Raw genomic sequence first — 15,845 nt, 5'->3', positions numbered from 1 at the left:
ATGAAGACTGGTTAAGTCTTCATTTTATTGAGTGTTTTTTTCTCCCTCTTTATTAGCCAGCTGTCTGTTACCAGGCAATCACAAAGAAATTGAAAATATGTGAAGAGGTATGTAGGTTCCACGCCTCTTCATTTTTATTTTCATGTGGGGCCTTAAACTGTGGACAGACTGACTTAGTGATTTGTGCTTCCTGTCCCTAGGAGACTGGTTCCACCTCCATCCAGGCAGCTGACAGCACAGCCGTGAATGGCAGCATCACACCCACAGACAAAAAGTAGGACCTTTGATGAAAAGGCCTCTTGTGGCTCTGGTTCTGCTGTGGGTGGGGGAGGTGACCCCAAGGGGTCTCTTTATATATTGTGTCCAAGCCATCACTGTGATTGAATGGAAAGATGGGAAGTTGTAATTCTTATTAATAATGATTTGCCTGGGAGCAATTTGACTTGTAAGAGAAATTGTCATATAAATCTTCAGTTGTGTCTCCCTTGGGCGTAGCCGAGGGATTGGTTCCATGACGCAAGCAGCACAGGGAGCTCTTGGTGCAGTGGTTCTCAGACTGGCGTCTGCCTCAGAGTCTCCTGGAAGGCAGCTTGTCACGCTCTGATTGCTGGGCACCACCCCTGGGGCTTCTCAGTCTGGGGTGGAGCCCAAGAATTTGTATGTGTGTGGTTTTTAGAGACAGGGTTTCTCTCTGCCACCCAGACTGGAGTGCAGTGGGGAGTTAACAGCTCACTGTAACCTCAAATTCCTGGGCTCAAGCGCTTTAGGGGAGGCTAAGGCAGGAGGATTGCCTGAGGCCAGGAATTCGAGACCAGCCTGGGCAACCCAGTAAGACCCCATCTCTACAAAAAGTAAAAAATAGCCAGGTGTGGTGGCACACACCCATAGGTCCAGCTACTTGGAGACTGAGGCAAGAGGATCACTTGAGCTCAGGAGTTCAAGGCTTCAGTGAGCTATGATCAATCAGACCACTGCACTCCAGTCCAGGTGACAGAGAGAGATCTTGTCTCTAGGAAAAAAGTACTAATTGTTTTTGTGTGTAAAAATATAAAATCACACGAGAATGCTGCTTTACCCATATAGCCATGAGTGACAAAATACCTGCTTGTTTTTAAGCCTTGGCTTGAAACTTAGTGGGCAGGGGGTCTAAGTTGGTGAGGAGGGTGGTGAGTTCCCTCTTCAGCATTTGATTCAAACAACTTAGTACAGACTGGAACAGGGAGAATGTGAGCAGTGGGTATTCCAGCAGGTGTGAGGGGAGCCTCTGAGTGGAGGAGCCCGTTTGCAAAGGTGACTGCAGCAGTGATTCCAAAAGACCAAAAATGCAGGAGGACAGCAGGTTCCAGGTGGAGGAGCTACGGAGGATGGCCAGAGCTAGAAAGGGCTGGATTGAAAACATGTACATGGTGTGGTCAGAAGTGAGGAAAGAGGCATCTTTAGCTATTATCACATTCAAAGAGAAGTAAAGATGTGCAAGAACCAACAAAAGATGTTTGGGCAAGATAAAAATCATGTGTCGGAGGGTGTGGAGGTAGCAGTAGTGCCAACCAGGGCCCAGTTCTAGTTGCAGGAGGGAGCAGGCTGCGGACATTAAGGTGAGCAGAGCAGCTTGTCCGCCGAGCATTGCCCTCTCAGAGGGTTGGGACACACCTATAGGTAGAGGGGCTGCGGAGAGGCAGGGGGTTTTGGGAGAAGGCAGACATGGGAAGGAGGACTTGGGCACTGGGAAGGACCGGGTCCAATGCTCTGGCGAAGGACTTAGCTTGGAGAACAGGGACAAGGCCCATCTCTGCTGACAGCAGGTAGACCGGAGAGGTACGAATGTCTGCCTTCTCCCTGTGATGGCATTGTAAGCTCAGACCTTCTATCAGAACAGCAAGGGGACTTGCCCTGGCAGACTTGCTCTGTACCCATGTCACTTTCCTGTGGCAGTCGAGGGTTTAGCAATGCCCGTTTACATCTGGGAACACCTTTAGACCATGGCATGGTAGCCCCTGGCTCTGCAGACAGAGTGTCAGCACACCGGGCACAGTTTCTGGCAGTCTGAGGTCCCCCTACCCCCAGCTTTATGAGGGAGCCACCGTATGCTGCATGAAGGACACATTTTCACCCTGTCCCTGCCCCTCCACCCTGACCAGTCTCTGTCTGTTTCAGGATAGGATTTCTGGGCCTTGGCCTCATGGGAAGTGGCATCGTCTCCAACTTGCTAAAAATGGGTCACACGGTCACCGTCTGGAACCGCACTGCAGAGAAAGTAAGCATTCAAGGGGGGTGCTTGTCAGGTTGGGGAGTGTGAGGGTCACCCTAAGGGTAGGAATCCCTCCTGTTGTTTCTGCAGCCTGTGCAGTAACACAGAAGCCAAGCTTTTAGTCCAGACAGGTAGAGATGGAGATGTATTATACAAAGTTAGGATGTTATTATAAAAACTAAATATTTAAAAATAGGCCAGGTGTGGTGGCTCACGCCTGTAACCCTAGCACTCTGGGAGGCCAAGGCCAGAGGATCACTCAAGGTCAGGAGTTCAAAACCAGCCTGAGCAAGAGCAAGACCCCGTCTCTACTATAAATAGAAAGAAATTAATTGGCCAACTAAAATATATATAGAAAAAAAAATTAGCCAGGCATGGTGGTGCATGCCTGTAGTCCCAGCTACTCAGGAGGCTGAGGACAGGAGGATCGCTTGAGTCCAGGAGTTTGAGGTTGCTGTGAGCTAGGCTGACGCCATGGCACTCTAGCCCAGGCAACAGAGTGAGACTCTGTCTCAAAAATAAATAAATAAAAATAAAAATACTCAGGGGTCTCTGCCATTACCCAAGGTAGCTCATGTTAGGTTTTTGTATCCTTTTTACCATGCATATGCAAATATATTCCTCTACATATAGTGAGTATCATTCGTATGGAGCATATGGATAGGTCTGCTTTGTTTTTCGTGGCTGCGTTGTACGCTGCTGTTGGGGCTGTGCTGAGCAGTGTGCTGCGACGGACCGTGCTGCGTGATGGTGATGTTCCTGTCTGTGCTGTCCAGTGCAGTGGCCGCTAGCCACGTCTGGCGGGTGAACATCTGAAGTGTGGCTAGTACAACTGAAAATTGGATTTTTAGTTTTATTTCGCTTAAATTTAAATAGCGCCATGTGGCTAGTGGCTGCCATTTGCACAGCATGAGTTTAAAAGTTCTCACCTTAAGGTGGTGAGCCCCTTTTGTAACAGGGTGAGGCCATGGTGCCCATCAAGTTCTCATCCAAGGAAAGGAGAGAACCATACTCTGAGGACCAGAAAACTAAAGCACCATACCTCTTACATGGAGCGAAGGAAGAAGGACTAGAAAAGTACCAGGCTGTTAAGGAGCATGTGTGACTGAACACAGGTCAGTGACAGGCGAGTGTGCCTGCGTGTGCACGGGAGGTGCTGCTGGGCCCTGCAAGCAGTCTAGCTGCAGTGCGAGCTGAGATGAGGTGTGGTTGCTGAGGAAAGAGCTCATAATCTATAATTAAAACTGTTTCAGGCACAGTAAAACTTCACTTTGCTGGAATAATGTCCTTTTCGAGAATAATAGAGAAGTGGTTGGAGCATTGGAAAGAACTGGGGAAAGCAGGCACCAAGGCCACACTCAGGTCTGGGATGCAGGTGCTGGGCACTGGGCAGGCACTTTGATGACCTGAGTCAGGAATGAGACCTCAAGGGCCCCTTGGCAGGAATCATGCTGTGATTCAGACATTTTTCTAAGGCCCTGCTGCTGCCGAATGCTAGGGTAACCAGGAAATCTAGGCGTACGTACTTAGTAAATATCATCATTCAAAAGCCATTTAATCCTATGACAATCATCGTGGAATTTTTTAAAAGGTCTTGATAAAAATTATTCTAGTCTGGGTGCAGTGGCTCATACCTGTAATCCCAGCACTTTGAGAGGCTGAAGTAGGAGGATCTCTTGAGGCCGGGAGTTCGAGGCCAGGCTGAGCAACATAGTGAAACTCCATCTCCATAAAAAAATTTAAAAATTGCCTGGCTGTGGTGGTGCACATCTGTAGTCCCACTCGACAGGCTGAGGCAAGAGTACCACTGGAGCCCAGAAGTTTGAGCCTGTAGTGAGCTATGATGATGCCACTCACTGCACTCTAACCAAGGCAACAGAGTGAGACACTGTGGGGGAAAAAAAAAAAATATATATATATATGTGTGTGTGTGTGTGTATATATATATATATATTTTTTTTTTTTTTCATTCTCTGGTTCTTTGGGAATAATAGGAAACAGTTTTAATTTCAGAAAAAGAAGAGTAATGAGGAGGACCCTCCCCGAACAGGTGAAAATATGATACAAAGCTACTTTACTGCCAGGCTACAACTGAGACCCAGACACTGCAGGTAGACCAGGCAGCCTCCGCCATCCCCCTGGCAAGCACAGCTCATTTCTAGTCAGTGAGGCAGAGTGAAGGGTTGGTCAGTAAATTATGTTCAGGACAGCTGCTTAGAAATTTGGGGAAATGCATGCTAATCTCACTTCCTACCTACAAAAATATATGCCAATTCAATTACTGAATTAATTTATTTAAAGGAGAAAAACCAGAAGAAAATAAAATTAAATATTAACATAGATCTTTCTAAACCTAGATGCAGTAAAAAAAAATCACTGCAGAAAAAGATCAGTAGATTTTTTGATAATGTTCCCCAAGAAAAAATAAAATTGAAAGGTATACCAACTAGAAGTATTTGTGGCAAATATGATAGGAAAAGGGTAATATATTGATTTTATCAAACACATAACTAAGACAAAAGAATAGGTCACAAAAGAAAGCAAAGGTATGAAAAGTTTCAGTAATCAAGAGTAATCAAAATGTATCCAACAAAAAGTAGCCTTTTTTTTTTTTGAGACAGTGTCTCGCTTTGTTGCCCAGGCTAGAGTGAGTGCCATGGCATCAGCCTAGCTCACAGCAGCCTCAAACTCTGGGCTCAAGCAATCTTCCTGCCTCAGCCTCCTGAGTAGCTGGGACTACAGACATGCGCCACCATGCCCAGCTAATTTTTTCTATATATATTAGTTAGCCAATTAATTTCTTTCTATTTATAGTAGAGATGGGGTCTCGCTCTTGCTCAGGCTGGTTTCGAACTCCTGACCTCGAGCAGTCTGCCCACCTTGGCCTCCCAGAGTGCTAGGATTATAGGCGTGAGCCACCACACCTGGCCATAAAGTATCCATTTTTGACTGGTTAAATTGTCAAGTAGGAAAATTTTTAAATGTGTTTATGGATGCTTGTTTGTTGTTTTTGAATTATAGACTCAATGCTTGTAATCTGAGACCTTGCCGATAGTTGTTATAAAGTGACACAGTTCCATTGAAAAGTAATTTGTCTATCTTTGTAAAGAACTTTAAAACCACTTAGAAGGCCAAGTGTGGTGGCTCACACCTATAATCCTAGCACTCTGGGAGACTGAGGCAGGAGGATCACTTGAGCCCAGAAGTTTGAGGTTCCTGTGAGCTATGATGATGCCACTGCACTCTAGCCCAGGTGACAGAGCAAGACTCTGTTTCAAAAAAAAATGAAAACCGCTTTGAAACTTATTTTATGGAGACCTAAATTCAAAAAGAGAGGTTTTGTATGTGAAGATGTTTGTTGTTGTCACTTTGAGATTGAACAAAGGCTAGATGTTAAACTTAAGGGGAGCCGTTAGGTAAATTAGAGTATATCTCTTCATGAAATACTCTGCAGTCATCCATTATAAACAATAATGATGAAAGACTACAATATGGATAAATGGAATCATACAAAATGCAAAAAAATTGGAAACAAAATAGTAGGCCCCCATTATTACTTTTTCAAATGCTTATGGAAAAAGGAAATACACGAAAATATTAAAGAGGTGTTTTGTTATGGCATTGTCTTGGTGATTTTACTTATCAGGAAAGTTAGTACTTTTAGGCCCCCCAGAAGTTTTACCCTGTGGCAGTGTGGAGAGAGCCCAGAGAGGAATGGCAGCTCAGTGTTGGCCTCCCTACCCAGCCCCGTTTCTTCAGCAGAGTGCTGATGGTGTGGATTTTGCCACAGCCAGGATAGCCCAGGGGGGCTGGGGCTGGGTACTGGGTACTGGCTACTGCTCACATCCTGTTCTTACACAACAGACCTCCAGCAGACACTTGTCTTATGCTTCCTGTAAAGCAGCACACCATTCTGGGCACCCAGTCAGGGTGTTCCATAAGAGACCCTGTCCACTTTATCAAGAAGGCAGATGTCCGGTCTTGTGACCCAGGCTCCTGGCCTCAGCCTCCTGCCTTGCAATGCCGGCCAGGAGGTCTGGTCAGCGCTTCTCTGGCCTAGCTGGCATGTTTATGGTGCACTGCCTGCAGCTCACGTTGGGATCTGTGACTTTTGCAGTGTGATTTGTTCATCCAGGAGGGGGCCCGCCTAGGAAGAACCCCCGCTGAAGTTGTTTCAACTTGTGACATCACTTTCGCCTGTGTGTCGGATCCCAAAGCAGCCAAGGACGTAAGGATCCCCTCCCTTCCCTCAGCGACTCAGGTCACAGCCAGAAGTGGCTGGCCGCCTCCCCTTCTCCCCTACACACTGAGTGAGTGTCTGCATGTCGGGGATTGAATTTTCCTTCTGAGGACCATCTCCCACTGTGAGGGGTGTTGGCATACATTGAATGCAGACTTCCTTTAAAAGTTCAGAATAAGGAATGAAAACTACAGGGGCGCTGATGTCTGTGCTGACTTGGTTCTTGCGCAGGCTCCATGTATTCTTGTCGAGCTAGAAGCTTTGGGGTTGAGTGTGCCTTTGGTCCAAGTGCCAAGTTTCTGTTTAGCTATCACTGTACTTGTATACTTTAAAAGTTCAAGTGCAGTAGGTCATCTTGCTAAACCGGCAACTAGTCTAATCCAAAGAAGCCCTCAAAAATAAATACTGAGGTTCAGTCTTAAATGGGGGAGGGGGTTAATAAAATGAAATGCACACTCACACATTGTTTTTAAAGATAAATGGGAGCATCCTGGGGTGCTCTCCTGACCCTTGCTTATTTAATTGTTCTCCCTTTTGGGCCTTAATGGTTAACTTCTAATAGGAAATGAACCAAAAAGACGACAGGATTCTCATCCGGGGTCTGTGGGGGCTCCTGAGCATCTGTCTTGGAGCCTGGGCTATTGCTTCTCCCTTGTGTCCCCACAGCTGGTGCTGGGCCCCAGTGGTGTGCTGCAAGGGATCCGCCCTGGAAAGTGCTATGTGGACATGTCAACGGTGGACGCTGACACAGTCACCGAGCTTGCCCAGGTAGCCTTGTTGGGGCTGGCTCTCCAGCATCCTTTCTGCTGGAGCCCAAGACCCTGGCTGACGGTGCGCGAGTGTGGGCAATTTGGTTACTCTGGCACCAAAGCCAGAGAGAAGAGATACCTTGGGACTAGCCTGTCTTCACGCTCTACCTTCAAGGTCGCAGCTGGTCTCAACAGCCAATAAGAAGTTGCTGCACGGCTGGGATGGGCATTGGGTCCTGAAACTGCCAGCCTTATAGTGAGAAGCAGTGCAGGCCACCAGCTTGGCATTTGTAGTTTAAGCAGCTATCTACAGTTGATACTAGCAAATATCCTGCCTCCCTGAGCATCTGGCCCAGGGAGTAGTGACTTTGGACCCATTATATTCTGAGGGTGGTCAGAGAAGGGGTGTGTCCATAGGCAATGTGTTCAACAGAGCCTTTAGCATGGCCGTGTTTGGTTCTAGTTTTGGTCTTGTAAGAAATTCAGAGTCAGTGGGAGCTTGTGTGGAGACCCCAGTGTCTCTCTTATTACTGTTCTGTGACTTGTGCTTCTATTGGAGGACCCTCTGTCTGACCCTCTACCCCATTAGTCCCTGGGTCCAGCTGTTGGCTTTGGGACCTCCACGTGGTGGCCACCTGCTCCCACCCTCTAACTCTGGAAGGTGTGATGAAAAGCCAGAGCCACCCAACGACATTCCTTGCTCCCTGTCTAGAGAGCCCTGTGAGAGGCAAGGCCTCTAGAAGCTGTAACTTTCCTTTCCAGGTGATTGTGTCCAGGGGGGGCCGCTTTTTGGAAGCACCAGTCTCAGGGAATCAGCAGCTATCTAATGACGGGATGTTGGTGATCTTAGCAGCTGGAGATAGGGGCTTATACGAGGACTGCAGCAGCTGCTTCCAGGCAATGGGGAAGACCTCCTTCTTTCTAGGTAACATGCCTGCCCACCCATCAGGCCACAGCAGGCCTGGAGGCTGGGTTGGGGGGGTGGGGGGGAGGGGACATCCCTCTATATCACACTGATTACAGCATCAATCCCATACGGCCTCTCTGCCAGGGGCCCCAGGGGCAGGTTTCCTCTGACTCGCATAGTCAGTGCCTGGAAGGAGGAAGAGCCGGTCTGTCAGGGGCAGGTGAATGGGGCTTCCCCGGGGTGCAGAGATGGTGCAGGAGTGAGGGTGGGCAGAGAGGCCCTGGCTGCAGATTCTTGGGATGTGACCATGACTCTTTGCCCTGAGCAGGTGAAGTTGGCAACGCAGCCAAGATGATGCTGATTGTGAACATGGTCCAAGGGAGCTTCATGGCCACCATTGCTGAGGGGCTGACCCTGGCCCAGGTGACAGGCCAGTCCCAGCAGACACTCTTGGACATCCTCAATCAGGGACAGTTGGCCAGCATCTTTCTGGACCAGAAGTGCCAAAGTAAGTTGCCTTTGGTCCCTCTTCTGGCATTTGATTTTTTATTAGAGCTGGGCCATGGGGTCAGGCAACTGTCACAGAACATTTCTTCTTCAGGAGTTCATTGGGTTTGAAAAATGCATCTCTCCAGTCAGTCTATGTCCCTAGTCAGAGGGGCTCCAGAGAGACAGTGGGTGGGATTTGGGGGCACAACCTGGCAGCTCCAGCTCTTGGGTGTCTAAGGGTGAAGGAGAGGCCAGGAGGGTTGTGCTACTTAGCATTGCTGGGTATTGAACCCTGATGTACTGCAGATAAGTTTTTATCTAGGGTCCTTGGATGTCTTCTGGTAAGTGGCTTTTTCTCCTCAGATATCCTGCAAGGAAACTTTAAGCCTGATTTCTACCTGAAATACATTCAGAAGGATCTGCGCTTGGCCATTGCGCTGGGCGACGCCGTCAACCATCCAACTCCTATGGCAGCTGCAGCCAATGAGGTAACTTGGCAGAGGGAGTGTGAGCCAAGTGCCAGGGTCCTTCAGTTTCCTTTTTTTCTTATTTCCTTCCATCTTCTTAGTTTAGCTTTTCTTTGCTCTTTTTCTAACCCCTTAAGATAGAATCTTAAGTCGTTGATTTTAGACCTTGGTTGTTTATAACATGAGTATTTAAAGCTATAAATTTTCTCTGAGCCATGTTTCCCTTGTGATTTCTTCTTTGACCTGTATCTAAAAGTTTGTCCAATAGTTGGGGCTTTCCTAGATACCTAGTGGTTATTTGTTTTTAATTTATTTCTGTATGGTCAAAGAACATGCCCTGTATGATTTTTTTTTTTTTGAGACAGAGTCTGACTCTGTCACCATGGGTAGAGTGCAGTGGTGTCATCACAATTCAATGCAACCTCAAACTCCTGGGCTTAAGCGATCCTCCTCTTAACTCATCTGGGGCTACAGGCACACACTATGATGCCCAGCTAATTTTTCTGTTTTTAGTAGAAGTAGAGTCTCGCTGTTGCTCAGGCTGGTCTTGAACTCCTGAGCTCAAGCAGTCCTTCCACCTGGGCCTCTGAGAGTGCTAGGATTAGAGGCGTGTGCTGCCGCACCTGACCCCGTATGATTTTTTAAACTTTACATGTATTCAGACTTGTGGTTTATCCTGGTAGATGCATCACGTGTACTTAAAAAGAATGTGTGCTTTGTGGTGGCGAGGTGGACTGTTCTGCAGATGTCAGTCAGGACAAGACGTTGGTGTTTTTCATATCTTTATGACCTTTTTATCTAGTTTTTCCAATTCTTGAGAGAAGGCTGTTAAAATCTCCAACTATGATTGTGGGATTATCTGTTTCTCCCTTTAATTCTGCCCATTTTTGCTTAGTCTTTGAAGCTCTTGTTGTTAGGCTCCAGCCAGCTGTGACTGTTGTGTCTTCCTGGTGGGTTTCCCCTTTCATCACCATGAAATGGCCCTCTTGAGCTTTGTCTCAAAGTCTGTTGTTTGGCATCGACACAGCTGCTACGGCCTTCTCAGGCCTACTGTTTTCGTGGTGCATCTTTTTCTCTCCATTCCTACCTGTGTCTTGTGTAGACGGTCTGTAGCATTTTCACTCCTTCTGAAAGTATCTGCCTTTTGATCAGAATGTTTAGCATTTTTTTCAAATGACATATTTATTAAGCAGCTACACAGGTACTTTTGAAAACAGTTTTTTAGGGTAGAAGCTCAGCTTTCTTAGCTCATCTTGATAGAAGTTTAATCTTAAAAACCAGCTGAGCAATATTTGTCTTTACCATACGATTACAATAAAAAGGACATTTTGTAAAACTCACATGTAATGTATTTATGTTAGAAGCTGTCTCTCAAGTGCTATCAACCAAGGCTCATTTTGACTGACATTATATATTTATAGGTCTCAAGTGGTTTGTTCCATCAAAGAAAAAGTAAAAATACAAACAAAAAACAATACTATTCTTTTCAGACCTATCTTTTCATAGTTTAAAATCTTCTGTTTCTGAATTCTGTGTCACATTTGTCCTGTTTGTTCTACTTGTAGATTCTCCTTGGCAGTGGACTTCCTTGTGGATTTTATAATTTTTGGCCAATAAGACCTCATTTTCAGTTATTTCTGAATGGTTTCGTGTCTGGCGTGGGCTAGGAAAGCTGCTCTTTGAGGAGGTTCCCAAGTTGCCTCCACCCTGAGTCTACAGAATTCACTGGCTTGGAAACGGAGTTTTGGTTTATTTCTCAGTGGAGCAGAGTGCTTTCAGGCCATTTGGATACTGTGTGTGTAGGCTCTACACTGTTAGGAGCTAGAAATCAGGAACTTAAGGTTAAATAGTAGTTCAACATTTAGTGGCTGTAGTGATATGTGGTTGGATTTGGAGCTACCATTTTATCATTTAATTTCTGTTTGTTGCCTTTGTTTTTTGTTTTTCTGTTCCTCTCTGATTGCCTTCTTTTGGATTTAAATACTTATTAAAATTCCATTTTTATTTAGCTGTTGGCTTTTTGACTTGGCCTCTGCATTATTCTTTTTTTTTTTTTTTTTTATTTTTTTTTTTTTTTTTTTTGTAGAGACGGGGTCTCGCTCTTGCTCAGGCTGGTTTCGAACTCCTGACCTTGAGCAATCCGCCCGCCTCGGCCTCCCAAGAGCTAGGATTACAGGCGTGAGCCACAGCGCCCGGCCCTGCATTATTCTTTTAGTGGTCATTCTAGAGATTGCAGTTCAATCTTGTACCACTTCCCATAAAACATATTGCAGAAACCTTGCAACCACATAGATCCATTTACTGCCTCCTGTCTCATCCTTTAAGGTGGGTTTCTCGGCTCTGCTGATACTCTAGGGCAGGCGTCCTCAAACTACAGCCCACAGGCCACATGTGGCCCGCCAAAGACATTTATCCAGCCCACCGGGTGTTTTTGCCGCCACTGCCTGTCCTGCTTAGCAGCCGACTCATCCTGGGCCCACAGTGCGCATGTGTGGAATGTGCACCGCACTCCCCAACAGTCCTCCAACGGTCTGAGGGACAGTGAACTGGCCCCTGCTCTAGTGGGTCAGGGGGTGCTCCCCTGTGCACTTAGCAGCATCCCTGGCCTCCACCTGCTAGATGCCAGTAACACCCCTTTAGTAGATAGAAAATGTCTCCAGACCTTACCAAGTGTCCCCTGGGGGCAGAATTGCCACAGGTTGAAAGCCCCGTCGGTGAGAACCCCCTCTTTGAGATATAGATGTTGTGTGTATTACATCTGCCTTTGTTTTAAACCCACTAGACAATGTTGAGATTTTTTGCTTTAAGCAGTCATGTGTATTTTAAAGAAATTTAGAGGAAAAAACAATTTTTTTTTCTTTATCTGCCAGCTTGGGCAAGAGAAAAAATTAATGTGTCTCTACATTTTCCATTTCCAGTGATTTCTATTCCTTCCTAAAAATAAGGGTGTTTTTTTTTTTTTTTATGTTATTTACTTTCCACTGAAAAAACTATCTTTGGATTTTTTTTTTTTTTTTTTTTTTTGAGACAGAGTCTCACTTTGTTGCCCAGGCTAGAGTGAGTGCCGTGGCGTCAGCCTAGCTCACAGCAACCTCAAACTCCTGGGCTCGAGCGATCCTTCTGCCTCAGCCTCCCGAGTAGCTGGGACTACAGGCATGCGCCACCATGGCCGGCTAATTTTTTTTATATATATATCAGTTGGCCAATTAGTTTCTTTCTATTTATAGTAGAGACGGGGTCTCGCTCTTGCTCAGCCTGGTTTTGTTTTTTTTTTTTTTGACATTAACTGGACCTGGGGACCAGCCTGGTTTTGAACTCCTGACCTTGAGCAATCCGCCCGCCTCGGCCTCCCAGAGAGCTAGGATTACAGGCGTGAGCCACCGCGCCCGGCCTGGATTTTTTTTTATAATGCAGTTCTACTGGTGACAATTTTCTTCTATCTTTAAATGTCTCTTTTTTTTTTTTTTTTTTTTTGAGACTGAGTCTCACTCTGTTGCCCTGGCTAGAGTACCATGGCATCAGCCTAGCTCACAGCAACCTCAAACTTCTGGGCTCAAATGATCCTCCTGCCTCAGCCTCCTGAGTAGCTGGGACTACAGGTGTGCGCCACCATGCCCGGCTAAAATTTCATATATTTTTTTAGTTGTCCAGCTAATTTCTTTCTATTTTTTTTTTTTTTTTTTTTTTAGTGGAGACAGGGTCTCGCTCTTGCTCAGGCTGGTCTCGAACTCCTGAGCTAAAATGATCCCCCTGCTTTGTCCTCCCAGAGTGCTAGGATTACAGGTGTGAACCGCCACACCCAGCCTAAATGTCTTTATTTACCCTTCATTCTGAGTTGACAGACCTGAGCTGTTAATTGCCAGGCACTGTTCTAGGCTCTAGAGACAAATCGGTGTGCAACCTAGCTCTTTCTCTTCTTGTGGCACTTAGATTTTAATGGAAAAAGGCACAGAATAAGCACATAAGTATTTCAGAGCATAAGACATACAAATAAAGCAGAGAGAGAGGAGAGGAGGAAGTGGTGGGCTACTTTAGGTGGGGAGGTCAGGGCAAGCCTTTGAGAGACTGGATAGGAGCCACTTACACTGAGAGAAAAGTATTCTATGCAGAGGGAACAGTAAGGACAATGGCCTAGAGGATAACATGGGAAGTCCTTGGAGGGTCATCTGCAGGAAGGGACATTATTAAATTACTAATAACACTGAGCATTTTCCATCCTGAAGTACATTTCATCCTCCCAATCCAGTGAAGGTTGGTGCTGTTTCTTTCCCCAGATCAAGAAGCAGTGGCTGAGGCATGGAGAAACTGAGGTGCTTTGCCCAAGGTCAAGGCAGGATTCATACCCAGACAGCCTCAGCTCTAGGACGTGCCTGCCAGGCACATCTAGAACTGCCTCCAGGAGTCAGTTCTGGGTCTTTACATAGCTCTGCAGCCAGAAACTGACCCTCACCTCTTTTTCCCCCAGGTGTACAAAAGAGCCAAGGCACTGGACCAGTCTGACAACGATATGTCTGCCGTGTACCGAGCCTATATACACTAAGCTGTCAACACCCCACCCCCCACCTCTCCAGTCTACCCTCTGACCCCCTCTTCCTCACATGGGGTCGGGGTCCTGGGACTTAACTCTGGACCAGCCCACCTGTCTCCATTTCCTTTTATACAGACTTTGAGACTTGCCATCAGCACAGCACACAGCAGCACCCTCCCCCTGAGGCCTGGGGAGAGGAGGGGTGTCAGCAGGATTGGCTTGTGGGAAAGCTCTTGAGCTGGGCACTGGCGCCTGGACTAGGTGGCTGTGTGTTCTCATACACACACACACACACACACAACACACACACACACAACACACACAGGCTCTCACCCCAGGATAGAAGCTGCCCAGACACTGCTGCCTGGCTTTTTTTTCTTCCAAGTTTATCTTATCTCAAACCCCTTCTAGACAAGGAACTAGAATCCGCAGTGAGAGTTGGAAGCCTTCCCACGGCTTCCCCCAGAGTGAAGAGGCTGTAGTCATGTCCACATCCCCTATTGGATTCCCTGCAGGGAGAGGCTCTCGGCCAGGATGAGCCAGTATAGACTCCAGACGGAGGGTCCTGTGGGACCTCCAACCTCAGGTGACCAGCTGAGAAGGATCTTCATGTCTAAGCGACCCGTGTGCAACTAACTCTCCATAACGCCTTTGTGAACTGTAAAGAGACTGGCAAAGTCCTGTGTCATGGGGCTCTGGCTTTCCAGGAAGAGCAGCAAGTGCTGGCCTGCAGGTGCGCATGGAGGCCTGGCCCTCACTGCTCCTCAGCACCACCCAGAGCCGAAGGAGCTCTGGGCACCCCAGACCCTTGCAGCTGGGGGTGGGAGCTCGGGCCTCACCAGGCTCTTAGTGTTTGGATTTGCATTCCAGCCCTTGGGAGGGGGCTCCTCAGGGCCACCAATGAGGATTGAGACTTGGGGGGGGGGGGGCTGCTTCCTGTTTCCGTTATGCCACAGATTTTACCTGGTTCTGAGGAGCCCCTCTGACCTCGTCCCCTCAAGGCAGTCCCACCTTCTCTAGCCTGCCCCTGTGTGTGCCCCACCTCTCTGCATTCTCCCTTCTCTCTTATCCTCCCATGGAGACAGTATTTCTCTCTGTCCCTTCTTTGGCCCAGACTCAGCCTGACCAACGGTGAGCATTTCTTAGGCTCAGGTCTTGATACGGGAACGAGTGTCTTCACTCCAGCCAGCATCATGGTCTTCCTGGGCCCGGGGTCTGTCAGGAGGGAAGAGAACTGGGCCTTACCTACCTGAACTTGACTGACCCTCAGAGGTGGGTCTGGGACATCCTTGAGGCCCTAGCATTTCTCCTTGGATTGGGGACCAGAAGGGGCTTGGAATGTTGCATAAGAACAAGGAGAAGTCACCCAAGGGATGTCAGTTGTTTCTCCCTCTGCATGGGTTGGATTTTCCAAAGTCACAGTTTGCAGAAGGCCAGCATTTATAGTGAGATATATAATTAAATATATTTAAAAGGTGGCCACACTGGGAGGGGAGTCCTCCCCCTCACAGCTTTGGCCCCTTTTCACTGATTAGAACCTAGGTTAGAGGATCTCAGAAGACTTGGGGGGAGGGCAGGGACGATGCCTGTTGGGTTTTTAGCACAGTTGTTCATTTCACTGGGATTTTGGACTCATTTCTGTCTGAACACAAAGCCTGTTCTAGTCCTGGCAGGACACACTGGGGTGGGGGTGGGGAAGATGCTGTAATGAAACCGGTTAGTCAATGTTGTCTTAATATTGTTGACAATTCTGTAAAGTTCCTTTTTATGACTATTTCTGTTTAAGCTATTTCACCTTTGTTTTGAAATCCTTCCCTTTTAAGGAGAAAATGTGACACGTGAAAAAGCTTGTAAGAAAGCCCCTCCCCCTTATTTTCCTTTAAACCTTTAAATGACAAATCTTCTAGATAATTAAGGTTGTGAATTTTTATTTTTGCTTTGTTTTTAATGAACATTTGTCTTTCAGAATAGGATTGTGTGATAATGTTTAAATGGCAAAAACAAAACATGATTTTGTGCAATTAACAAAGCTACTGCAAGAAAAATAAAACATTTCTTGGTAACACAGCTGTGTCGCGTGAGTCTGTAGAGTCCCTCGCCCGGCGAGATTCGCGTGTGGGAAGGGCGGGAGGGCGAGTGCGGCTGGGGGCGGGGCCTGCGGGGACGGGCCTCCCTGCTGGCCAGTCAGCGGGCGCGGGTGGGGCGGAGCGCCTATCA

General features: G+C 47.1%; 1 protein-coding gene across 5 annotated transcripts in view; it reads left to right on the top strand.

The window, feature by feature from the left end:
* The window catches only part of GLYR1 (glyoxylate reductase 1 homolog), a 36,429-nt gene extending 20,738 nt beyond the window's left edge, over positions 1 to 15,691 (top strand). For 3 of the 5 annotated variants that reach the window (XM_012743695.3, XM_075995058.1, XM_012743698.3), the window contains 9 exons: positions 57 to 107; positions 201 to 274; positions 2,155 to 2,254; positions 6,366 to 6,476; positions 7,155 to 7,256; positions 8,000 to 8,162; positions 8,473 to 8,652; positions 8,997 to 9,121; positions 13,566 to 15,691. In XM_012743695.3, the coding sequence (XP_012599149.1) occupies positions 57 to 107; positions 201 to 274; positions 2,155 to 2,254; positions 6,366 to 6,476; positions 7,155 to 7,256; positions 8,000 to 8,162; positions 8,473 to 8,652; positions 8,997 to 9,121; positions 13,566 to 13,640 (981 nt within the window). In that variant the 3' untranslated portion in view covers positions 13,641 to 15,691. The remainder of the gene's footprint in view (positions 1 to 56; positions 108 to 200; positions 275 to 2,154; positions 2,255 to 6,365; positions 6,477 to 7,154; positions 7,257 to 7,999; positions 8,163 to 8,472; positions 8,653 to 8,996; positions 9,122 to 13,565) is intronic. The other 2 variants (XM_075995059.1, XM_012743697.3) reach the window with 1 other exon arrangement.
* The last annotated feature ends 154 nt before the right edge of the window (positions 15,692 to 15,845 follow it).

Source organism: Microcebus murinus, chromosome 19 (assembly GCF_040939455.1).
Source record: "Microcebus murinus isolate Inina chromosome 19, M.murinus_Inina_mat1.0, whole genome shotgun sequence".
NCBI lineage: Eukaryota > Metazoa > Chordata > Mammalia > Primates > Cheirogaleidae > Microcebus > Microcebus murinus.
This window is presented reverse-complemented; position numbering and strand designations above follow the sequence as displayed.